The 25,410-nt window shown below is 47.3% G+C and overlaps 2 protein-coding genes across 4 annotated transcripts; one reads left to right on the top strand and one right to left on the bottom strand.

Moving 5' to 3' along the window:
* Positions 1-5,142: 5,142 nt before the first annotated feature.
* Positions 5,143-9,653, top strand: trib3 (tribbles pseudokinase 3). Of its 2 annotated transcripts, XM_068315623.1 has the most exons (5): positions 5,143-5,533; positions 5,573-5,649; positions 7,897-8,175; positions 8,278-8,570; positions 9,009-9,653. In XM_068315623.1, the coding sequence occupies exons 3-5, from the start codon at positions 7,897-7,899 to the stop codon at positions 9,499-9,501; spliced, it is 1,065 nt and encodes a 354-aa protein (XP_068171724.1). In that variant the 5' UTR covers positions 5,143-5,533; positions 5,573-5,649; the 3' UTR covers positions 9,502-9,653. The 2 variants fall into 2 exon arrangements, with proteins under 2 accessions (XP_068171724.1, XP_068171722.1); XM_068315621.1 differs by having other exon boundaries at positions 5,143-5,649.
* Positions 9,654-9,804: 151 nt separating this feature from the next.
* atrip (ATR interacting protein) lies at positions 9,805-16,185 on the bottom strand. 2 transcript variants are annotated; one of them, XR_011035439.1, is made up of 16 exons: positions 15,951-16,185; positions 15,049-15,382; positions 14,125-14,295; positions 13,938-14,050; positions 13,663-13,865; positions 13,459-13,567; positions 13,229-13,387; positions 12,921-13,125; positions 12,774-12,827; positions 12,497-12,675; positions 11,958-12,094; positions 11,783-11,874; positions 11,476-11,562; positions 11,328-11,406; positions 10,863-11,061; positions 9,805-10,542 (listed from the first exon to the last, which is right to left on the bottom strand). XR_011035439.1 is itself a non-coding variant. In XM_068315620.1 (16 exons), exons 2-16 carry the CDS (start codon positions 15,379-15,381, stop codon positions 10,469-10,471), a joined length of 2,217 nt encoding a protein of 738 aa, XP_068171721.1. In that variant the 5' UTR covers position 15,382; positions 15,951-16,185; the 3' UTR covers positions 9,805-10,468. The 2 variants fall into 2 exon arrangements, 1 of the variants encoding a protein (XP_068171721.1); XM_068315620.1 differs by having other exon boundaries at positions 10,863-11,084.
* Between the last annotated feature and the right edge of the window lie 9,225 nt (positions 16,186-25,410).

The following is a 25,410-nucleotide window of genomic DNA, read 5'->3' as shown; positions in this document are numbered from 1 at the left end:
ACACGCCATGTTCCTCCTCTGTTTCTTCAATATTTCATCATGTGGCATAAAAACACACTAACCATGTGGAGATAACGGCTGTGTGTGTGTGTGTGTGTGTGTGTGTGTGTGTGTGTGTGTGTGTGTGTGTGTGTGTGTGTGTGTGTGTGTAACCAGGTCAGTTTGACTAGCTACCTGTCACTGGGAATCTGTCTAGAGAGTAGAGCTGACACACACACACACACACACATGAAATCTAATCATGAAATGTGACCTCATTTCCTGTGACCTCCACTTCAAGCGTCTGCTGGTCGGCGGGAAAAGTTGTCTCACCTCCTGTCCACGGCTACAGATAATCAGTGTTCTCGTTAGAATGCGTCCTTGTGTCCTTGACGCACAGTTTTTGAGGATGCATTCTTTAAATGCACTTTTTAAATGCACGAGTGTCTCACAAGCTCCTCGTCACGTGACTCACCTGCATCATTCTGCCTGTTAAAATCGATCAAACCGCAACACGCTCTGCTCGTTTTACACGCGGCAGTGAGAGAGGAGTTGGTCTGACGTTACCACCGTGCCTCCGAAAAAAGGCAAAAGTGGTAGAAAAACCAAGTGACAACGAGAGCCTTCAAGTTAGTGAAGAAAAGGAGACAGATTTTACTGTGGACAGAGATGTGGACAGAGATGTGGACAGAGATGTGGACAGAGATGTGGACAGAGATGTGGACAGAGATGTGGACAGAGATAGGCCAGAGAGACTCTAGAGTCACAGTTGAGCTCTAGTTGCTAAAATGGGGGTCGGATTTTCAGGCTTTGGAATTCCTTTCTTCCGTCCTGTTCCCCACCTGTCATTCAGAACCACAAAGACACTGGCAGCCATTTGGAATTTGAAAAGTCTAATTTAATGTTAACAAGAAAAGCAAAGAAAGAGAAGTAACGGCAGCTCCTGAGGTCATTCAAGTAACCCCCGTTAACGGTGGACACAGAAAATACCCTGAGCGGTCCAGGCCTGTGGCAGCTGTTCCAGTAGGATCTGTGTTGTTTTTAGTTGTAGGCTCTATCTAAGAGGAGTGTTTTGAGTCTACTCTTGAATAAGCTGAGGGTGTCTGCCCCCCCAGACCGAGGCTGGGAGATCGCCAGATAGCTAAAGCTTCTGCCTCCTGTTCTACTTTAAAGACCTGACGGGTTACCAGAAATCCTGCATCCTCAGAGCGAGGATGTCGCAAACTCGGCATAACTGACCAATCCTGAGTCATACTTGGTTGACTACCCGGATATGGGCGTGGTCATCCCCGTGGTGGGGTTCGTTCAGGCAACGGTAGCCGTGTGTGGCAACGTCCTAGATCAGAACGACACGCTGAAAGTTCCTGACAAGCTGTTGAAGTCAGCTAGCATTGAGCATTGAACATCTCTGGAGTGTGAGCTGACGGTGGGAGGCGTCAGCTCACCTCCCAGCCACTGCCGAGGCGCCCTTGAGCAAGGCGCCGTCCCCCTACGAGCTGCTCTACTGGGGCGCACTCCAGGAAGCTGCTGCCCGTCACTCTGCCTCCTGATGTACAGCCTGATGTTGTGTATTGTGTGAACTAACTGCATGCTCACAGCCCCCCCCCCCCGTGTGCTGTGGTTGTTTCAGGGTCCTGTACGTACTGTGAAAAACTAACACAAAAATGTAACAAATGTACACCTGAGTGACAAATGTAATTTCCTGGAGGGGATCAGTAAAGTATATCTTCTTCTTCTTCCCTAATGAGTATACAGTAGTAATAAGGATGCTAACTGAGCTCTACTTGTTCTGCTAACTGAACCATGTTGACTACATCTGTAGTTTGTGTCTCTTGTTTAATGAGAATACTAACTGAGCTCTAAAGAGTCTGCTAAGTTGGTGTGTCTTGTTTTGATGGTTGGATGTCTGTAGTTTGTGTCTTGTTTTGATAGTTGTATGTCTGTAGTTTGTGTGTCTTGTTTAAATGGTTGGATGTCTGTAGTTTGTGTGTCTCTTGTTTAGATGGTTGGATGTCTGTAGTTTGTGTGTCTCTTGTTTAAATAGTTGGATGTCTGTAGTTTGTGTGTCTCTTGTTTAGATGGTTGGATGTCTGTAGTTTGTGTGTCTTGTTTAAATGGTTGGATGTCTGTAGTTTGTGTGTCTCTTGTTTAGATGGTTGGATGTCTGTAGTTTGTGTGTCTTGTTTAAATGGTTGGATGTCTGTAGTTTGTGTGTCTCTTGTTTAAATAGTTGGATGTCTGTAGTTTGTGTGTCTAGTTTTGATGGTTGGATGTCTGTAGTTTGTGTGTCTAGTTTTGATGGTTGGATGTCTGTAGTTTGTGTGTCTAGTTTTGATGGTTGGATGTCTGTAGTTTGTGTGTCTTGTTTAAATGGTTGGATGTCTGTAGTTTGTGTGTGTCTTGTTTAAATGGTTGGATGTCTGTAGTTTGTGTGTGTCTAGTTTTGATGGTTGGATGTCTGTAGTTTGTGTGTCTTGTTTAAATGGCTGGATGTCTGTAGTTTGTGTGTGTCTAGTTTTGATGGTTGGATGTCTGTAGTTTGTGTGTCTTGTTTAAATGGTTGGATGTCTGTAGTTTGTGTGTGTCTTGTTTTAATGGTTGGATGTCTGTAGTTTGTGTGTCTAGTTTTGATGGTTGGATGTCTGTAGTTTGTGTGTGTCTTGTTTAAATGGTTGGATGTCTGTAGTTTGTGTGTGTCTAGTTTTGATGGTTGGATGTCTGTAGTTTGTGTGTCTTGTTTTGATGGTTGGATGTCTGTAGTTTGTGTGTCTAGTTTTGATGGTTGGATGTCTGTAGTTTGTGTGTCTAGTTTTGATGGTTGGATGTCTGTAGTTTGTGTGTCTAGTTTTGATTGTTGGATGTCTGTAGTTTGTGTGTATTGTTTTGATGGTTGGATGTCTGTAGTTTGTGTCTTGTTTTGATGGTTGGATGTCTGTAGTTTGTGTGTCTCTTGTTTAGATGGTTGGATGTCTGTAGTTTGTGTGTCTTGTTTTGATGGTTGGATGTCTGTAGTTTGTGTGTCTCTTGTTTAAATGGTTGGATGTCTGTAGTTTGTGTCTTGTTTAGATGGTTGGATGTCTGTAGTTTGTGTGTCTCTTGTTTAAATGGTTGGATGTCTGTAGTTTGTGTGTCTTGTTTTGATGGTTGGATGTCTGTAGTTTGTGTGTCTAGTTTTGATGGTTGGATGTCTGTAGTTTGTGTGTCTTGTTTAGATGGTTGGATGTCTGTAGTTTGTGTGTCTTGTTTAAATGGTTGGATGTCTGTAGTTTGTGTGTGTCTTGTTTAAATGGTTGGATGTCTGTAGTTTGTGTGTGTCTAGTTTTGATGGTTTGATGTCTGTAGTTTGTGTGTCTTGTTTAAATGGTTGGATGTCTGTAGTTTGTGTGTGTCTTGTTTTAATGGTTGGATGTCTGTAGTTTGTGTGTCTAGTTTTGATGGTTGAATGTCTGTAGTTTGTGTGTGTCTTGTTTAAATGGTTGGATGTCTGTAGTTTGTGTGTGTCTAGTTTTGATGGTTGGATGTCTGTAGTTTGTGTGTCTTGTTTTGATGGTTGGATGTCTGTAGTTTGTGTGTCTAGTTTTGATGGTTGGATGTCTGTAGTTTGTGTGTCTAGTTTTGATGGTTGGATGTCTGTAGTTTGTGTGTCTAGTTTTGATTGTTGGATGTCTGTAGTTTGTGTGTATTGTTTTGATGGTTGGATGTCTGTAGTTTGTGTCTTGTTTTGATGGTTGGATGTCTGTAGTTTGTGTGTCTCTTGTTTAGATGGTTGGATGTCTGTAGTTTGTGTGTCTTGTTTTGATGGTTGGATGTCTGTAGTTTGTGTGTCTCTTGTTTGAATGGTTGGATGTCTGTAGTTTGTGTGTCTAGTTTTGATGGTTGGATGTCTGTAGTTTGTGTGTCTCTTGTTTAGATGGTTGGATGTCTGTAGTTTGTGTGTCTTGTTTTGATGGTTGGATGTCTGTAGTTTGTGTGTCTAGTTTTGATGGTTGGATGTCTGTAGTTTGTGTCTAGTTTTGATGGTTGGATGTCTGTAGTTTGTGTGTCTTGTTTAAATGGTTGGATGTCTGTAGTTTGTGTGTCTTGTTTAAATGGTTGGATGTCTGTAGTTTGTGTGTCTTGTTTTGATGGTTGGATGTCTGTAGTTTGTGTGTCTAGTTTTGATGGTTGGATGTCTGTAGTTTGTGTGTCTAGTTTTGATGGTTGGATGTCTGTAGTTTGTGTGTCTAGTTTTGATGGTTGGATGTCTGTAGTTTGTGTCTTGTTTAAACGGTTGGATGTCTGTAGTTTGTGTCTAGTTTAAACGGTTGGATGTCTGTAGTTTGTGTCTAGTTTAAACGGTTGGATGTCTGTAGTTTGTGTGTCTTGTTTTGATGGTTGGATGTCTGTAGTTTGTGTGTCTAGTTTTGATGGTTGGATGTCTGTAGTTTGTGTGTGTCTTGTTTTGATGGTTGGATGTCTGTAGTTTGTGTGTCTTGTTTAAATGGTTGGATGTCTGTAGTTTGTGTGTCTTGTTTTGATGGTTGGATGTCTGTAGTTTGTGTGTCTAGTTTTGATGGTTGGATGTCTGTAGTTTGTGTGTGTCTTGTTTTAATGGTTGGATGTCTGTAGTTCGTGTGTCTTGTTTTGATGGTTGGATGTCTGTAGTTTGTGTGTCTAGTTTTGATGGTTGGATGTCTGTAGTTTGTGTGTCTTGTTTAAACGGTTGGATGTCTGTAGTTTGTGTGTCTAGTTTTGATGGTTGGATGTCTGTAGTTTGTGTGTCTTGTTTAAACGGTTGGATGTCTGTAGTTTGTGTGTCTTGTTTAGATGGTTGGATGTCTGTAGTTTGTGTGTCTTGTTTAGATGGTTGGATGTCTGTAGTTTGTGTCTAGTTTAAACGGTTGGATGTCTGTAGTTTGTGTCTAGTTTAAACGGTTGGATGTCTGTAGTTTGTGTCTAGTTTAGATGGTTGGATGTCTGTAGTTTGTGTGTCTTGTTCTGTGTCATGTCACGTGTCCCTTGTCACGTGACTGTGCGTCGTTGCCGTGGATACCGCTGTGAACGCGCACATGAACGTGTAACAGCTCCACACCGCCGCTCCAACCTGATTCTGACGAATGATCGCTTCACGATTGCAACATCGTGTCCCCGCCCCTCTGCGGGTGACGTCACGGTGGGAGGAGCCCACAGCAGCAAACCGATCGGGGGTCAGTCGGAGCCCCCAGTTAGACAGAAAGTTCACCGGCAGCAGGTCGGAGCCCCCGGACCGGACCCTCACCGACACCCCGACGCGGACGGGACTTCGTGAGGAAGAGCAGCTCCTCTTCCTCCGTGACGTCACGTTCAGGTCACTTTCGGTTCTGTTCTGACAGTTTCGGTTCTTCAGCTGGTTCCAGATCAGTTCAGCTCAGCGCCAACGAACCGGAGACGCTCCTCCAGAACCGGCTGACGACACGTTGCGTAACCGACAGCACAACACCCGGGACGGGGACGGGAGCTCCGGTGGTCCCGCTGCTCCCGGTACCGGATAAACTGAGGTCTACCGCACCAGCATCCCAACAGCTCCTCCACTGGTCCACTGGTCCACTGGTCCACTGGTCCACTGGTCCACTGGTCCACTGGTCCACTGGTCCACTGGTCCACTGGTCCACTGGTCCACTGGTGTCCTGGTGTCCTGGACTGACGCGCAAGGTAAGAAGACCTGTTAAATGACGTCACTTCAGCTTAACTCCGGTTTAACTCCAGTTGCTCCAGGTTAATGCAAGTTTAACTCCAGTTTAATAGAAGTTTAACTCCAGGTTAACTCCAGGTTAAGTCTTCTTTAACTCCAGGTTAATGCCAGTTTAACTCCAGTTTAACTCTGGTTTAACTCCAGTTTAACTATGGTTTAACTCCAGGTTAACTCCAGGTTAAGTCCTCTTTAACTCCAGGTTAACTCCGGTTTAACTCCAGGTTAATGTGGTTTCATGTTTTAGTAAAAACAACTACAGACATGCTGTTTCTTCAGTTCAGTTAAGCTGCAGACCAGCTGCTGACAGGTGGAGGTGGTGGAAAGTAGAACATGAACCGGTCCGGTGTGATGCAGACGGGTCAGAACCAGTACACCAGTACACCAGTACACCAGTACACCAGTCCAGTCGTCTGGTGGTCGTTAGTTAACCAGTTGTTTCACCTTCTGAAGGCAAAGAGAGACAAATCGACCCATCAGGGTCCGTTCACCTGGTGGTCTCATCCTGTCCGTCACACACTCATCCTCTGTGTTCCATTCTGGGGTTGAGTCCTTTCTGTGTGTGTGTGTGTGTGTGTGTGTGTGTGTGTGTGTGTGTGTGTGTGTGTGTGTGTGTGTGTGTGTGTGAGTGTGTCCTGTGTATGGGTTCTCCCCGTGTGGCTCCGCCGGTACACCGGCGTCATGCTGAGAGTGTTCCCTGCCCACAAGTCTGCTGGGATATGCTCCAGCAACCCCTGTGAATGAATGAATGAATGAATGAATGAATGAATGAATGAATGAATGAATGACTCACAGAAGGCAGCACACTGCTGTGTATTAAAGAGACACTTTAAGGTGCTTTAAACAGTCTGTCAGAGTGTTTTACAGGTGACACAGACAGAAGGTGGTTTAATATCAGGATGGGGGGGTCAGAAACGTTTAAATTAACGTAAACAATAGTTTGTCGCTCTATCGCAGAATTTGTTAATCGCGTGTGGTTCCTGGAACCAAAGAGGTCCAGTCAGAAGGTGGACCTGGACCCGGTCCCAGGACTCATTGCAGTGACGGTCTGTGACTGTGGACGGGGACACACAGTGAAATCTGTCCCATGCTGTGACTCGTCAACAGATGGAGTCAGGGGAGAGGGTTGCCGTGGCGATGCTGTGACTCAGGGTGTTTCACCGGGGTGAAATTAGCGAGGGCAGCGGCGGGTTTCCACACAGCGTCGCCACGGACACCGGGCTGAGCAGTAGACCCCCTCCCTCTCAGTGTGGACTGGGTGTCGAGGCCCCTCCTTCTCAGTGTGGACTGGGTGTCGACCCCCTCCCTCTCAATGTGGACTGGGTGTCGACCCCCTCCCACCGGGTGTTGACGGTATTTAAAGCTGTTTAAACTGTAAACTGTTGTCCTCTGATGCAACCGTCTGAAAGGTCTGTCATCTTACAGGAAGTTGCATCAGGAGGCCTGTAGATGCTAACAGTGGAACATGTGAGTGACACGCGTGTGAACACAGTGAGACGTGATCCCAGCATGACTCCACTGACTGTAAGCCCAACCGGGGTGGAGGGGCATCAAACACCTGCCACTCCTCAAAGACGTTACGGTAGACACGCCTTAAACACGCCCCGGCGTTACCACGGAAACGAAATGATGTTTATTTACTTCTGTAATAACATGAAGGAAAGACCAGTGTGACCCTAAACCCTGACCCCAACCCTAAACCCTGACCCCAACCCTAAACCCTGACACCAACCCTAACCCCAACCCTAAACCCAAACCCCTAATGTGACCCTAACCCTAAACATAGCCCCAACTCCTAACTGTGACCCCTAACCTGAACAGTTGGGGTGCAGAGTGAGTGTTTGCTGCATCTTGAGGACTTGAGCTTCAGGAATATCATGATGAGGTCACTTCCTGTCTGCTGGAGATGTCAGTGAGAAGCAGTTTGCTAACAGATCTCCACCCTCAGTGCCGGGGACTCTGGATGTGAAGCGGGGCCCCCTAGAGTCTAACACGTGTTACTGCGTGTTGCTGCCGGGACACTGAAGGATTGCGTCAGCTGTTTCCTGTCAGACAGGAACTGTGAGGAATGTTTCAGGAAGGTTTCAGCTGAAGCTTTCTGCACCTCTCTGGTTGCGTTGCCTCAGCCGGGGCATCAACTCAGGCCCTTCAGCCCCTCTCCTCTGCAGGGAGCTGCTTGACGTTTGATCTCTTCTCTCCTCCAATCACAGATGGACATGGGCGTGACCACTGCCAGGGCGCAGCTCTGTCTGAAGAGGCTATTGGACGAGCCCTCGGAGAATCTACCAAAGCGTAAACAACCCCGCCTGGCCCTGAACCCTCCTGCCACCGGCCTATCACTGTGCCTCATGCCGGGAGGCCCCGCCCCCAAACGCAGCCACAGCCAATTCCCATCCAAAGTTGGACCGTACTTCCTGTTGGAATGCTACGAGGGGGAGGAGACTTACAGGGCGGAGCATGAGCAGACAAAGCAGCAATACACCTGCCAGGTAGGGTTGCCATGGTTACCGATACAGAAATACACACGGAACTACCAACACCTGCGTGAATGGTGGTTTCACCCAAGCCTCCCTCTGTTGTCATGGTTACAGGCACTCCCACTCGGTGGTTACCAGGAGACGTTAGCTGCCTTCGCCCGGATTGGTCATCATGACAACATCTGCAGCCAGCTGGACGTGGTGATTGGCCGAGAGCACGCGTACGTCTTCCTGCCCGGTCACTATGGCGACATGCACGCTTACGTGAGGAACAGGAAGCGTCTGGGCGAGGGGGAGGTGAGGCGACTGTTCGCTCAGATGCTGAGCGCCGTGATGCACTGCCATCGCCACGGCGTCGTCCTGAGAGACCTGAAGCTCCGCAGGTTCGTCTTCACCGACAGACACAGGTGAGCCTGACAGGAAGTACCCCTAATACCACCCACACGGGGGTATTACTGCTGGTTTGGTTCAGGGATTTCCACCGCTCAGGTTCCACGTAAACTACCCAATAAATAAAGACAAATAACATCAAACACAAGTTAGGATATCAACTTTGTTCTAACTTGGGTTTGAACAAGTCAGAGTTAAAATGGGTTTAATTACTGCATTGTGGGAAATGTAGTTTTGCTCAAAGCAGCGACCGATCCGGTCTTACTGATGTCGTATCCATCCACCAACACGTGGTAAAGAACGAGATCCGGTCTCACCGATGTATCCATCCACCAACACGTAAAGAACGAGATCCGTCTCACCGATGTCGTATCCATCCGCCAACACATGTTTGGTTCTACTTCTTCTCTCCATTTCCTGTTGGATTCTAAATGTCGGTTGTTTCCTGTCTCCAGGTCGCGCCTCGCCCTGCTGGGACTCAACGACTGCGTCCTCCTACACGGTAACTATGACGACGACAGCCTGACGGACAGACACGGCTGCCCGGCGTACGTCAGCCCTGAGCTGCTGAGCAGCGGGCGAGGATCTTATTCCGGCCGCGCCGCCGACATCTGGAGTCTGGGCGTGTCTCTGTACACGATGCTGATTGGACAGTACCCCTTCCAGGACACGCAGCCCGCCGCGCTATTCGCCAAGATCCGCCGTGGGGTCTTCTGTCTGCCTGATTGGCTGTCCCAGCAAGCCAAGTGCCTCATTGGCTGCATGCTGAGGAAGTCGCCGGCGGAGAGGCTGGAGGTGTCGGAGCTCCTGATGCACCCCTGGCTGACCAATCCCTGCAGGCCGCATCACAACCGCAGCAAGACGCACAGCCACGCCCCGATAGCACTACGCGGTAAACACGAGGACGGCGACCAGGTGGTGCCAACGTGGGTGGAGCAGAACCACTAACACCCCCCGCAGTCCCACACCCCAGGACCCGCTTCCACTTCCTACTGTAACCAAAGACAGCGACCAATCAGATTGCGTCTGAACGCCAGATTTCACCCGTTCAGACAAATTTATATTCATTTACAGAACACTGACCCCCTCCCTCAGGTGCCTTCCTCCTGCTGTAGCCGTGGCAACAGGTTACGAGTGTTCACAACGGACCGTCCGTGACCTCAGCCAGAGTCTAGGACCCTCTTTTCGTCCGGAGCACCTGGTTACACTCCTGATTCAGGAAGCCGGGGACACGAATAAGAATAACGCAAATAAGTTTTTTTTCTTTATTAAAGACTCTTGAGAGTTAAAAGAGAAGAAAAACAAAGAAATAACCACAAAGTGGTCGACAGTAAAACATTCACCTCTCAGCCGGGCAGTAAAATCTATCGTCCCTTTTCTTTCTGACCATCCTGTCAGTCTGACACTGAATCCATGCGAGTTCCTCAGGTAAACATCTCGTCTCCTTCAGATCAACAGTTTGAACCAGCGTGTTCTCTCACCTCTGGGTCACAGCCGTTCCCAGAGTCCAACAGAACCGCTGATGAGGTCATCTGGACATGATTTAATAGTGTAAACGTGAGGATTGAAGTGTTGTTGAATCAGATGATAATCCTGAGAAAGTGGATTAAATTATTCCTGACACGTCATTGGTTCTCTGACTGACCAATAGGACGCCTTCTTCTAAGCTAGAAGTTACACCTGGGAGTAAACAGTGATGTTTGACATACATGTCTGTTGGTTTGTTCATGTCTCCCTGATGTCCGTGTGTCAAACAGGAAACAAACGGCGCAGAGGAAACGCTTCTCATGTTTAATGGTTAAATCAGACAATAAAACGTCTTCAGTCACGTCCCTTCATGTGTTCGCGTCCACTTCACGTCGAGTCTGGGGTCCACCCCGCCAGAAACGTGGGTGGGGTCATGAGCAGCAGCCAATCAGGGGATAGTGTCCACGTCCATGTCGTCGGTGTCCTCGCTCTCTGAGCGGCAGATCTCCTCCAGCGCCAGCTCTGATTGGACAGAGAGAAGCATGTTTAGAGACACACGGCTAGGTTTCATTTAAACACCACGCGTGTACGACTGAACACGTATATATGTGTATGTGTATATATACATATATAATGTATATATATACCTATATATACAGTATATGTATATACGCGTACATATACACACGTATACACACACACACACATATATATAGTATACACACACACACAGATCAAAGAGTGTGAGTGGTGGAGGGTCTTCTTTCTAGGGGTCTTGACAAACCCCTGCACTGACCCACAGAACTGGCCCTGCTGATCTCCCTGTGTGGCGGCTGACGTACCTTCGCTCTCGCTCAGCTCGGGGATCTTCCTCAGCGTGTCTCTGACGGCGGGGATCACCTGGTCATACATGTGCAGCAGCGGCCTGCAGCTTTCCGTGAAGGCGTGGTGGTGCAGTAGCAGCCAGTGCAGCATCAGCAGACACTCCCTGAGCAGACACGCCGCTGCGCCGCGCCACCACGGCGACGAGGGGGCGGAGCCCTGCTGTGGAGGAGGAGCCAAACCTGATGGACCAACCAAACAGACATTAAACTGTTTTTGAATGTAGGACGTCGTAAGAAGGTTCCTTCTGCATCACCTGCAGCATCAGGAGACAAACTCACTATATATACATGTATGCATACACATATGTGTATATATACAGTATATGTGTGTATTTACATATACAGTATATATACACGTGTATATATACATATACAGTATATATACATGGCTGTTTGGTGTGTTGGACGTGACGTCTGACTGACCTGCAGCGTGCGACAGCTCCAGAGAACCATGAAGATCCAACCACTGACGATGGAAAATGATCACCACCGTCTGGACCAGCTGAGAGAGGGAGAACGGTTTGGAACACGCCCCGCTTTCAGTTCAGACAGAAGATCAGCCCGGTTTTACCTCGGTGGAACACGGACAGCTGCTCCTCTGGCTGGACGTCCAGCTGTCCTCCGTCTGAGTCAGCAGTCTGCTCAGCAACCGCACCAACTAACACACACACACACACACACACACACACACACACACACACACACACACACACACACACACACACACACACACACACACACAGAAACAATCAGCTTCATACTGCTCCAGAACAGACTGGTGGAGAGTCTGTGTGTGTGTGTGTGTGTGTGTGTGTGTGTGTGTGTGTGTGTGTGTGTGTGTGTGTGTGTGTGTGTGTGTGTGTGTGTGTGTGTGTTACCTGCAGGTCCAGCTGAATCCACTCAGAGTGTGTTGCCTGCTTGTCTGCTCTGCTGGTGACAAACTGGAACAGCTTCAAGAACACACACGGGTCTACGGGAACGCAAAGCAAACCGTGTCAAAGGTGGGTCGTCAACTGGCGTGTAAAGGTCAGGGGTCAGAGGACGGAGCCTCACCGTGGCGAGAGCAGAGCTGCTGAGTCAGCGTCCGGTGGTCGCACACGGACATGAGGACCGACAAACACTCCAACACTGAAGACAAGCTGCTGTCTGCCGACCAACACACACTCAGCACCCGCAGGACACACTCCAACCTGCACACACACACACACACACACACACACACACACACACACACACACACAGAAACAATCAGCTTCTCACTGCTGCTGAAAAGACTGGTAGTGAGTCTTTCCGTGTGTGTGCATGTGTGTGTGTGTGTGTGTCTGTGTGTGTGTGTATACAGGTGTGTGTGTGTGCACCTGTCGCTGTGTGTGTATACAGGTGTGTGTGTGTGTGTGTGTGCACCTGTCGCTGTGTGTGTACACAGGTGTGTGTGTGTGTGTGTGTGTGTGCACCTGTCGCTGTGTGTGTATACAGGTGTGTGTGTGTGTGTATACAGGTGTGTGTGTGTGTGTGTGTGTGTGCACCTGTCGCTGTGTGTGTATACAGGTGTGTGTGTATACAGGTGTGTGTGTGTGTGTGTGTGTGTGCACCTGTCGCTGTGTGTGTGTGGCGTCCTCTCTACCAGGACACACAGCGTCTTCATGGCCGTGAGAACGAGCTCCTCCCCCCGGGAGCTTCGGCCGCCAGGCCGCGCCTCGCAGAGCCGCAACACCGTCCGCAGCAAAGAATTGTGGGAGCACGGATGCACACCTACAGCAAAGAGTTCAGTCTGCCAGCAGAGGGCAGGAGACACCCCCCCATTACAGAAAGTGTTAAGTGGGTGCTAATCAACATACCGCCGGGTGGCGACGGACGGCGTGGGTGTACCTGCTCGTCTCTCTGTCCAGGTTGAGTGTCCGCCGAAAGCACCGCCTCCACCACCTGGGAACACAGAGGTCAAAGGTCAGAGCATACTCTGGCTCAGGTTGGTGTTGACTCCTCTGAGTCTGTGTGGGGGGGCTGTGATGTCATCACCTCGTCGCTGTGGAACAATAAACAGCGGAGCAGCCTCAGCGCCGCCAGGCCCACGTCCTCCACGGCGAACCCACCGTCCTCCCGTCCACCAGGGGGCACAGCGTGGACCACCAGGGTGGAACCAGCCGTGGAGTCCAGAGCCTGAAGGACCCGAGTCAGGTGAAGGTCCAGCACAGGCAGGAGGAGGACAGCCCCGGGACACGAGCTGCACAGACACGAGACGGTGAGTCCAGAACTCATGCTGGTGATTTTCAGGCGCTCACTTCCACCACCGACCACCAGAGGGCACTGCTGTGTAACATTCTCACCTTCTGGGTCCAGCTGCTGGTTCTGGTCCAGCCTGACTCAGCATGTTGAGTCCGGTCACAGCCAGACTCTGGGCGGGACCCAACGCCGCTCTGGTCGCTACGGTTTCACCGCATCCGACGGCCGCATCCGACTGGAGCGGGAAAGCCGCTGAGCGCCCGCTGGAACCACAGAACACACCCCATCACTCGTGTTCCGCCGTGTTGCCATGGTTACAGTGCAAACGGTTTACCTGGATGTGAGGCCGACGTGGGTCGGACTCATGGACAGCAGGTGGGAGAAGCCCAGGGGGATTCTGGGAGATAGCGGCTGCTGCAACAACGACGCCAGCAGCTCCCCCCCTAAAGGGCAACACACACCATGAACACACAAGACCCCCCAGGGGCACGCCTGACGGGACGGCCATCAATAGATCACTGATCGATCACAGACTGACCTCTGCGCCGCAGCGGGGCAGGTGTGACGGACAGGAAGGGGTCCGGGAGCGCCACTTCCTGTCTGCCGGGCGCCCCCCTCCCCCCGCCGTCCCTGCACGTCTTCAGAGGCGTGGCCCTGGGGGGGATGTGAGCCTCTGGAGCCTCCCTGGTGGTGAAGCCACTTCCTGCTGGGGAGGAGGAGCTGCCGCTCAGCTCTTTAGGACTGAGAGGAGAGAAGCGTTCAGAAATACGCCGACCAATCAGGGGACAGAGAGCCACCCCAGGTCAGACTGACCTGCCCCTGGCCGGGGGGGGCGCCACCTTGTTCCTGTCTGAGGCCAGCAGCCGGCCCTTGATCTCATGGATCTCTGCTTCTTTAAACTGCAGCTCCGCCTGCAGAGCCTGGAGCTGAACACGGACAGCGTGTGGTTGGCGTGTGGTTAGCGCGTTGCTATGGCGGGTGGTTGTGCCCCCCCCCTCACCTTCTTGTGGAGCTCCTTCTCCCTCTCGCTCTGCTCCTTCTGCTTCTGGGCGTCCAGCAGGAGCTGCTTCTGCCTCCGGGCCTCCGTCTCCCTCTGGGCCCCCCTCAGGGAGTCCCTCAGGACCCGGATCTCACCGCTCTTCAGCTGGATGCCCTCCTCCACCTCCTCCAGCTGCGCACACACACACACACACACACACACACACACACACACACACACACACACACACACACACACACACACACACACACACACACACACACACACACACACACACACACACACACACACACACACACGTCACAATAAAGCTACTAACTACCGCTGTAACCGAGGCAAGGGTCAGGTTTAGAGTCAAGTTAAGGATAAGGTTTAGTGTCAGGTTTAGGATCAGGTCTAGGATCAGGTTTAGAGTCTGAACAGGTAAATCTGGGTTTATGTCGTTTGGAGCCGAGTTGATTATACGTGGGTTTAAAAAAATAAAAATCAAGTTTACGTCATTTTCCATCACTTGACAACTGTCATCACAAATACTGGAACAATAAAATCACTAGTAAACCATTAAAAGCACATAATATAATGTTACTGTACAATAAATCAGAATAAAACATGTAACATCACATTATTAACCGGTAGCAACCCCCTTGACCCACGATGAGGAAGAAGCAGCTAAAGACGAGACGCGACTTTTTTTTGTTCGATATTAAAAAATAAAATTTAATTGTCAGCTTAAAACGGATTCATATTAACCAAATATCATTAAAATCATTCATTAACAACGTTCATTACAGAACTGAATGGTTATCTTTGGTTTAGATTTAGATTTCTGATTCGCTGCTTGGCATCTTAGCTGATCCCTCAGTGTCGTCTCGCAGGCGAGTCCCAGGTTTCACCCCCAACACAGACGCCTCAGGCTGGACCCACCTTCCTCTTCAGCGCCGCGTGCTGCACCTCCAGGAGTCTGTAGGCGTCTTCTGTCCCTGAGCCGAGCTGCTGCCGCTCACCAGCGCCCACGGGAACGCCGCTGCTCCCACACCCGTCCTCTCTGCTGTGATTGGTCCTGACACCGCTCGCCGGGTCGGGCGGGGTTCTGGACCCGAGCCCAGCTGACGTGATGGCCTGGGAGGCGATGATGTCGAGCTCGTTCAGGTCGTCCTGGGTGAAGTCATTATCGTCTCCGAAGGGATCGTCTAAGGCCGTCGCCATCGCCACTTCCTGGTTCAGGCCTCGGAGGCGCTTGGTAGGTCGGCAGCTCATCCTGGGGGGTGGGGGGCAGATTTAGTATACAAAAAAAGCAGGTGTAATGAGCCCAAACTAAAGGCCCGGGGGCCAAATGTGGCCCTCCACATCATTTAATGTGGCCCACGAGAGCATTAAAGGTCAGAGTGTCTAAAATTAAACAGGTCAAAAGTGTGCTTTGACCAAAAACTACATTTCCCACAATGCAGTAGTTCAGCCCATCTTAACTCTGACTAAACGTAGTGAACAAAGTTAACGTCCTAACTTGTGTCTGATGTTATTTTTCTTTATTGATTGATGGTTTGATCCTTGATTGATGGAGTTCTGTGGGTTTAATAACCTGACAAATGAAAAGGATTTATGTTAGAACAGAGAAACAAACAAACATGTTTTATTTAAGTTTGTAACTGGAATAATTAATAAATTCAGAGTTATTTAACATTAGTTACATTTCTGTTACATTACATTGAGTTACTTCTAATTACATTTATTAGTTACATAATGCTGATGGGGCCCTCAGTGAAGATGTGTTGGACCCCCTGTGCTAACGGCTAACAGATGTTAGCATTAAAGCATCTTTTATTTACCTCGTGCGTCGGCAGACCGGAAATCCAACTTCACCTCTGAGCCGCAGGAAGTGAAGCTAGCTGCTAAGCTAAAGCTGCTAGCTCCGCTGTCATTTCATGAGCTTGACGTGTTGGCGCCTGGTGATGACGTCAGCACCGGAGGGGGCTCGTCACCACGTACCCGGTGTGAACGGGACGAACGGTCGAACCGCGGGCCGAACCGGGGAGCTAACGCTACCGGGTAAATGTGTTCATATGTAACCCGCCCACTGCAGGGCCCCGCCCCCGGCAGCCCGACCAATCAGAGCGCTCCTTCAGCAGTCAGACCAATCACAGAAGCGAGAGAGTGTGAGTCTCTACGGAAGTCCGGAAGAGACAAACTGTACGAAACGCGCAAGGGATAAAAATGACGCAGAAGTGTTTATTAAATTATTATCAAAATGTTTTGAGAATATTCTTTAAAAACATGTTTGTGCGTGCTTGGGTCTGTGTACGTGTGTGGAATGTGTATGATGTTTTAAAACACAAACACACACACACACACACACACACACACACACACACACACACACACACACACACACACACACACACACACACACCTGTATACTCACACCCACACACACACACACACACAAACACACACACACACACACCTGTATACACACAAACACACACACACACACACACACCTGTATACACACACACACACACACACACACACACACACACACCTATATACACACACACACACACACACACACACCTGTATACACACACACACACACACACACACACACACACACACACACACACACACACACACACACACCTGTATACACACACACACACACACACACACAGCTCTATCGTTGCAGGTCGCCTCCAACAGCAGAACACGATGAAATTGATGCACATTCATATATCTGGTTACCATGACAACCACACAGTCAAGGCAAGATCCCTGAGTGAATCTGATGAGATGGAGACTTCACACAGTGTGTGTGTGTGTGTGTGTGTGTGTGTGTGTGTGTGTGTGTGTGTGTGTGTGTGTGTGTGTGTGTGTGTGTGTGTGTGTTTACATATTAAGGATTCTTTTTCTACCCTTCCTAGGGAATCTAGCACAGTTTCCATTTCCGTATCAACACTCGTGACTTCACCTCATCGTGGATTTTTAGTAGGCAGTCATGTGATACCGTACTCGCATCCTATTGGCTGACAGCATCCTGAAGTGTTCTACGTTCTGTGAGTCTCTGACTTCCGTGAAACACTAAAGTGTTTTAAACAGTCCATCAGAGAGTTTTAAAGGTGACACAGATAGAAGGTGGTCTAATATCAGGATGGGGGGGTTCAGAAACGTTTAAATTACCTTAAATAATAAAATAGTAAATAAATATAGTTATTTTATTTAAATAAAATAGTTCGTCGTTCTATTGTGGAAATTCGTTAATCGCGTGTTTCCTGGAACGTATTAACCGCGACGAATGAGGGATCACTGCATATATATTTGTTTAATTCTACTCTATATATGTATACAAACTTTTTCCTGCAATGGCCACATAACTTTTCCCTTCTCTGATGGGGGGCCAGTGTCAGTTTGTCCCAGAAAAACTGTGACGATCGCAAGGGTTCCAGCACCGCCCGTAAAAAATGAAATTCCTTGGTACAGCAATAAACTATTTATTTCATTATTTATGGTAACGTTTATGAACCCTCCCCATACTGATGTCAATCCACCTTCTCTCTGTATTATTTTGTCCCACAATCATAGACTTGTAACACCCCCCATTTGTTATTTGTTATTTGTTATTTGAATAGACACCTGTCCCCAGAAGGTGGCGCCACTCTGCGATCATTATTTGTTTGATAGTTATTCCAGAACAAAGGTTGCTTCCTTCTCAGCGCAGCTTCGGCTACGTTTAGCCCGTTTTATCCAGTATCAGTGTTATTGGTGGTGAATTTTCCCTGAAACTCACAAATACAGCTGGTCCTCAAGATATGAACATCCAACTTGCAAACATCTGACTTACAACGTAAGTACAAACATCTGCATGCTGGCATGTCCGATGAGTGTAGTTCCCCTTTCTGCCCCCACCTACACTGAGCAACGTAACATTATCACCCCATAGATTCAGATTTCACACATCGTGTTAAATGACTCAGTAAATGTCAGACAGAGCGAACAGCTCTGATAGACGTCATGTAGCCGCGTCAGGTTTCTGCTGGAAGCATTAACTGACGCTAACGCTGAACTCTGAATGTTTTACTAGTTGATGTTAACTATCGGTGGATTAACTGAGAAACTTCATCAAATCAAACAGACATCAAACATAAAGGGGCGTGTCTGACTTTTGATGAGCAGGAAGTGACATCAGATCAGTGTGGTGGAACGCCTCAGTGGAGTAGAGCTGGGCTGAGCCTCCAGACCCCCCAGGAGGAAATTCATTCAGCAGAGGTAGAGATGTTAAAGTTACATTACAGTACTACAGGATTTTATTATTATGGGATGTTTTAATGTCCTGTTAGTGTTTCTGGTCAGTCTGAGGGAATAGAACTTTAGTATTTACAGTAGTAATGACATTACTTTAGTATTTAGAGTAGTACTGGCATTACTATAGTATTTAGAGTAGTACTGACATTACTATAGTATTTACAGTAGTACTGACATTACTATAGTATTTACAGTAGTACTGACATTACTATAGTATTTAGAGTAGTACTGGCATTACTATAGTATTTAGAGTAGTACTGACATTACTATAGTATTTACAGTAGTAATGACATTACTATAGTATTTAGAGTAGTACTGACATTACTATAGTATTTACAGTAGTACTGACATTACTATAGTATTTACAGTAGTACTGACATTACTATAGTATTTACAGTAGTACTGTCATTACTATAGTATTTACAGTAGTACTGACATTACTATAGTATTTACAGTAGTACTGACATTACTATAGTATTTACAGTAGTACTGACATTACTATAGTATTTACAGTAGTACTGACATTACTATAGTATTTACAGTAGTAATGGCTTTAAATGGCCGTAAATGAATAATGTACATTGAAACACAATAAACAATTTACCAACAGCCCAACTTATTAACAGCCCCTCAGGAGCAGTTGTGTTCATAGGTTGAGGACTACCCTGACGCCGGACCTGGTGGACCTGGACTGAACCGTCCTTGTGAAGTCACCTTACAGCAGCTCATAGGTTCTCTCTTCTGGGGGATTTTATACTCCAAGATTGGGAAGATTCTCTTATACAGTATTCGGGACTCTCTGAAACAAATAATCACTGTCGCAACACGGGAGGGGACTACATCTCCCAGAATGCACTGCAAAGCATCTGCTTGAATATCAGCTTGATTAACAGCTAGATGATGAGTGGTCGGTGGAATTGTTTCCTGGTTTCCTGTCTGTACCACCGCGGTAAGGCTTCCCCTGCTCATGTCAAGGCTTCACGGAGACTTTCAGTCAGAGAGGCAGACATTCCGAGGGATGCCACAGCCTCTGATTGGCTGATGGCGCCCACAAGGCCACCAATCAGACACCATGTTCTCTGTGTGACTGTGTGTGATTCCCTCTCCATCAGCCTGTGCATATTTTTATGTTTGCAGCACTGCATGCATGCATGAGTGTGTGTGTGCGTGTGTGCGTGTGTGTGTTTGTGTGTGTGTGCAAGATGATACAAACTGAAGCCTGTAGGAGGGGGGAGGGGAGATGTTGAGGAAACAGATGAAAAAACAAGGAAACAGAGTGGAAAGAAGACAGGAAGAAGAAGCAGGGAGGACGGTGGGTAAAGGACGGACGCCTCAGAGGGGCTGATAGTGAACGGTAGTGAGATAATAGACACGAAGACACGAAGGGAGGGGAGGGAGAAGGAGAGGATCCGCTGGGGGAGGCATCAGCATTGCTGATTTTCATAGGAACCGAGGCAGCTGTCCGCTGTTGCCGTGACGATGGGCTGCTGGCTCTCTGGTCCGTGGATGGGCGACCCAACGGTGAGTACCACAGCGGAGAGGATGCTGCATCTGATGGAGGTAGATCTGAAGACGTGTCCAGGTGTGTGTGTGTGTGTGTGTGTGTGTGTGTGTGTGTGTGTGTGTGTGTGTGTGTGTGTGTGTGTGTGTGTGTGTGTGTGTGTGTGTGTGTGTGTGTGTGTGTGTGTGTGTGTGTGTGTGTGTGTGTGTGAGCAGATGTAAAATGGCATCATTTCATTGTTCCTGTGGTTTTATGTGTGGATAACGAATACCGATTGTGTGACACTGTAGGTTTTGATGCGTCACGTTTCGGCGTGAACACGAATGTCTCCTCTGTTCAGCTGAGCTGCTGATGGTTCACGGCGGTCATGCATCAGTCCTGTGTCTCCACACACACAGGTGCCATTTTGTGCTTCTCAGCTCATGCTATGATATGTGTGTGTGTGTGTGTGCGTGTGTGTGTGTGTGTGTGTGTGTGTGTGTGTGTGTGTGTGTGGTTGAAGCAGCTAAGGGTGACTCATGGTTGATGTGCGGAACTCTACTGTTCATGCGTCAAATTTGAAGAGCTGCATTTGCGTGTGTGTGTGTGTGTGTGTGTGTGTGTGTGTGTGTGTGTGTGTGTGTGTGTGTGTTACAGGATGAGGTTTATGCTGGCTTGTAGGTGTTAACCCTTTCATGCACACATGGACATCATGTCCAAACTCCTCATGCCTGATGTAATCGTGAACATTTGACTGTTCCTCTGCAGGCAGACTGTGTCCAGGGACTCCATGGTTTTATGTAATCATTCAACCGATTCAGAAAAGCACTTCAACATTACAAAAAACACAGTTTAAGTGGTAATATGCACATTTAAAGTTGATGACGTGATGCTGTTTTGTTCACATACACCAGCATTGAAGTCTTTCTGCAGTGATTCAGGTCCGTTGGTTTGACATACATGTGAGTGAACACGCTACCAAATCTGTGCCCATCATTTTTTATTTTATTTTAATTAAAAAAAAAAAAATTCAACTAACTGTAGTCCACTCTGTGCATGCATATACTGTATATAGTGGATAGAGGCCCGTAACACACACTCACACACACACACAGGGGGCCTGTAGGCATGATCCTTCGTGGTGCGCCACCCATAATGCACCTGGACAACACCTCGACCAGAGACCCTCCCCATTGGGCAGAGAAACACTCTACATTACATTCACAGTTAGTAATGCCGGATTAAGTCACACAATTATAGTCTTCACACTCCTGGTGAATCACAGTGACGCCATCGAACAGGCTGAGGAAGAGGAGGAACAGGAAGTGCAAACGCTCCAGTTTTAGAAACGGGATGTTTTTCATCGCTCCAAACGTTTTATAGCTTTTCTGGTCGGAATGACGGATGGAAATACAAACAGCAAGCCTTTTCTGTTATACAAATACACGTAAACCTCGGCTTACGTTGTTTTGGAGCTCCGTCATTGTCGACACGTCTGTTTTTAAAAAGAAAATACACAGAAAAAATAAGTGCTTGAAACACTTTAAAGTACTTTAAAGTGTTTCTTAAATACACGGAAGAGACTCACAGAAAGCAGGCGATAGAAGCCAATAGAATGCGCGTACGATATCATGTGACTACCTACTAAAAATCTGTGACGTAGTCAAGCCGTGCGTCTTGAATCCTACATAAGCGATGGATTTCTGTACATTTAGAAATTTAAATGTTTGTAAACTTAAAATAGATTCATATTTCAATATATTATTGAAAATGTATTAATGTATAAAGTTCAGTACAGAACTGGTAATGGTTATCTTTAGTCTGGGGACCCGTTCATTCAGCTTAGCATCTTCTGGAACCAGTTAGTGAGGTTGAACCATTTAGCAGCACTGTGTACACCTGTACTGTGGTATACCTGTACTGTGGTACACCTGTACTGTGGTATACCTGTACTGTGTATACCTGTACTGTGGTATACCTGTACTGTGTATACCTGTACTGTGTATACCTGTACTGTGGTATGTCTACTATATACTGTGTATACCTATACTGTGGTATATGTACTGTATACTGTGTATACCTGTACTGTGTATACCTGTACTCTGGTATATGTACTGTATACTGCGTATACCTGTACTGTGGTATACCTACCGTATACTGTGTATACCTGTACTGTGTATACCTGTACTCTGGTGTACCTACTGTATACTGTGTATACCTGTACTGTGTATACCTGTACTCTGGTATGCCTACCATATACTGTGTATACCTGTACTGTGTATACCTGTACTGTGGTATACCTACTGTATACTGTGTATACCTGTACTGTGGTATACCTACTGTATACTGTGTATACCTGTACCCTGGTATACCTATCGTATACTGTGTATACCTGTACTGTGGTATATCTAGTATATACTGTGTATACCTCTACTGTGTATACCTGTACTGTGGTATACCTACTGTATACTGTGTATACCTGTACTGTGGTATACCTACTGTATACTGTGTATACCTGTACTGTGGTGTACCTATTATATACTGTGTATACCTGTACCCCCATGTACCTTTTTCCAGGTGTAAACATCATTTAGCACCAGCAGTGAGATCAGCTGATCTATTAGTGATCTATCAGCTGATCTATTGGTGATCTATCAGCTGATCTATTAGTGATCTATCAGCTGATCTATTAGTGATCTACCAGCTGATCTATCAGGTGATCTATTAGTGATCTATCAGCTGATCTATTAGTGATCTATCAGCTGATCTATTAGTGATCTACCAGCTGATCTATTAGTGATATATCAGCTGATCTATCAGCTGATCTATTAGTGATCTATCAGCTGATCTATTAGTGATATATCAGCTGATCTATCAGGTGATCTATTAGTGATCTATCAGGTGATCTATTAGTGATCTATCAGCTGATCTATCAGCTGATCTATCAGGTTGTTTATTGTTGGTTTCTCTGTTTGGACCAAAAGCTGCTTGACGTGTGGTATTTCCAACAAACGGTATGGAATGTGGTGAAGACGGCGTGACCTTTAGGGATCCAGAGACGAGCTGGGGAGACCACCAACACAGCTGTGGCACACCAGTGGAGGAGTAAAGACTCTCTTCTTCGTTGGTGCCCCCACACCCTGGGGTCAAAGGGAACACCTGTGCTTGTCTGGAGTCTACTGCCGGATGATCGTCCTGAACTGTCTGTGCCTGAACGCCACGTTGTCGTCTGTGTCTCCTTGTCACAGGTGAGTGGGCGGAGCCTTGCACAAATGAGTCAGCGGGACGCTCTGCGGATGCTGGCAGCCAGTCAGCATCCAATCACCATGCAGTTCAAGGGCCAAAGGAGCACAAAGACAGACAGGGGGTCCTGGGAGCCCCTCCCCCTCAACCTGCAGCACCTCAACCTGCCCCACCCAATGATGGGGGCGGGCATTAACGCCTCTAGCCCCTCCTATCAGGACAGGTACTGACATCAATGCTAATTCATAGCTAATAATAATTCCAAATTCTGTGAGCGCTGTGGGGCTGTGTGTGTGTGTGTGTGTGTGTGTGTGTGTGTGTGTGTGTGTGTGTGTGTGTGTGTGTGTGTGTGTGTGTGTGTGTGTGTGTGTGTGTGTGTGTGTGTGTGTGTGTGTGTGTGTGTGTGTGTGAAATGTTGATTTGCTATTTTAAATGAAACACTACATAATTACATTTTAACAGTACTCATTATCACAGTTTTGGCTGTTTAAATATAATTAATGCAAATTATACTTAAATGTTTTCTTTTTATTAGTCTAATATATATTATTTGTCTAAGAGAAATAAAGATTCTGATTCTGACATGCTTATAAAAGTGTGCATAATTTAAGTATTACACAAAAAAGAAATATGTTTCAAAGCAGTCGTATTCATGAAGAAATAAAGTGATGTAATTTATGCACATTGACTGAACATGATAATACTCACTGACCCTGTGACAAAAGTAGGTAGAAATGGAATTAAAGCAGGTGAATCTTTTATCTCAGCATGTTTAACATGACGTTAGGTCCATCGCTGGAGGATGTTGGCTTTGACAGAATTTTAACAGCGGGACTCGACAATGACTCTGAGTCTGTTTCCATTCCAGACATTTTTACAATCATCTGTCTATACCACAAGATCACTGTGATGCAGGACTGTACGGCTACCTGTCGGGGTCCCCGCAGGACACTGTAGACATCAGCCAACAGGTGTGTGTCACAACCCCCCCCACACACACACACACAACACAACTACAGACAAACGTCTTTGTGTCTTATGTTCTTCAGGATCCAGAGATTTCTGGGCGTGGCCCACAGGGGCAGAACTGCCTGATGGGATGCTGCAACGCAAACGTCAAAGAACCCAACGGCTGCCAGAGTCAGGTACCCAACCCTGTGCTGCGTGTCAGAGACCAGGATGGGAATCAGGTTTAGATGCTGAATAATAATCAGCTGATAACTTAGTAATATCCCATTCTGGGTTCAATCCCCGGCGTCTACGCATCTTAAGATCTTTTCTACATCTTTACTTCAACAGTTTAAGAAAAAGAAAATTTAATACAGTTTTTATCACTTTTGCTGTTCACTCGATGTCGTTCTTTGGCTTTAATTCATGTGTTCTCCTGTGGACACTGGACACACATTTTTTTTGAAGCTGCACCTTCATTATTTAGTCTTGGATGCTGACGTTTAGCTGCGTCTCACCCACGGAAACAATTGCATCCCTTGTGGCACAAAACTTCAGATTTTTATCTAATAATCGTGCGTCCCTGTCAAAAAATGTGCATCAAAGTGTAAACATGACTTACTGGAAGTATGCATTGAGTCATCCATTGTTTCTCACTGCACCTCATGCTGTAAACCCTGAGGTGTCCAGAAACTGAAAGTTAACAACTGGTTTAGAGCGTCAGTGTGAAATCATTAGTCTTCCTATTGGCGTCTACTATGACTTGTGGGTAATTATCAGTTAAAAATAGACTAAATGTTATCCATTCATGACTAACCGTTAGTATTGCAGTATTTCACTAATGCAGACACCCTTTCCATCACTAAAAATGCAGCTTAAGCATAAAACTGTAGTTCATGTTGTGTTTTAGGGTGTACTTTAGAGTATTTGACTTTGGACTGAGCCTGTATGTTGTTGCAGACGGATGAAGAGGACTTCATGTTGGAGACGCCACTGGGCTATCTGCCCTTCCACCATGAGCTTGACAGTGGTCTGGGCTGGACTGATGGCTCTCTTCACCAGGGAGACCTCTCAGGGCTCGAGACCGAGGAGGGGGGTCTGGATGACTGCCATCTACACGGAGCTCTTGCCCCAGGAGGCTGTGGGGGCTTTGGTGGCGGTGGGTCTCCTTCCTCTGAGTCCTTTATCTCCTCAGAACTCAGTGACTCTGGGTTCTACAGCGTGAGCACTGGGGAGTTCAGACACTTCCAGAGGATGCTGGAGAAGCGCATGAGGTTGTACAACGCCAGGCTGCAACATCAGGGAGAATCCTACGAGAG

Source organism: Antennarius striatus, chromosome 5 (assembly GCF_040054535.1).
Source record: "Antennarius striatus isolate MH-2024 chromosome 5, ASM4005453v1, whole genome shotgun sequence".
NCBI classification, from domain to species: domain Eukaryota; kingdom Metazoa; phylum Chordata; class Actinopteri; order Lophiiformes; family Antennariidae; genus Antennarius; species Antennarius striatus.
This window is presented reverse-complemented; position numbering and strand designations above follow the sequence as displayed.

Bases quoted from the DNA above. Each gene is read 5' to 3' on its own strand.
- trib3 (XM_068315623.1), top strand. From the start codon at position 7,897: ATGGACATGGGCGTGACCACTGCCAGGGCGCAGCTCTGTCTGAAGAGG. The intron at 8,176-8,277 runs GTAGGGTTGCCA...TCATGGTTACAG, and splicing joins AGCAGCAATACACCTGCCAG to GCACTCCCACTCGGTGGTTA. The intron at 8,571-9,008 runs GTGAGCCTGACA...TCCTGTCTCCAG, and splicing joins GTCTTCACCGACAGACACAG to GTCGCGCCTCGCCCTGCTGG.
- atrip (XM_068315620.1), bottom strand. From the start codon at position 15,381: ATGAGCTGCCGACCTACCAAGCGCCTCCGAGGCCTGAACCAGGAAGTG. The intron at 13,866-13,937 runs GTCAGTCTGACC...CTCTCCTCTCAG, and splicing joins CCCCCCCCGGCCAGGGGCAG to TCCTAAAGAGCTGAGCGGCA. The intron at 11,875-11,957 runs GTGAGGCTCCGT...GCGTTCCCGTAG, and splicing joins GCAGCTCTGCTCTCGCCACG to ACCCGTGTGTGTTCTTGAAG.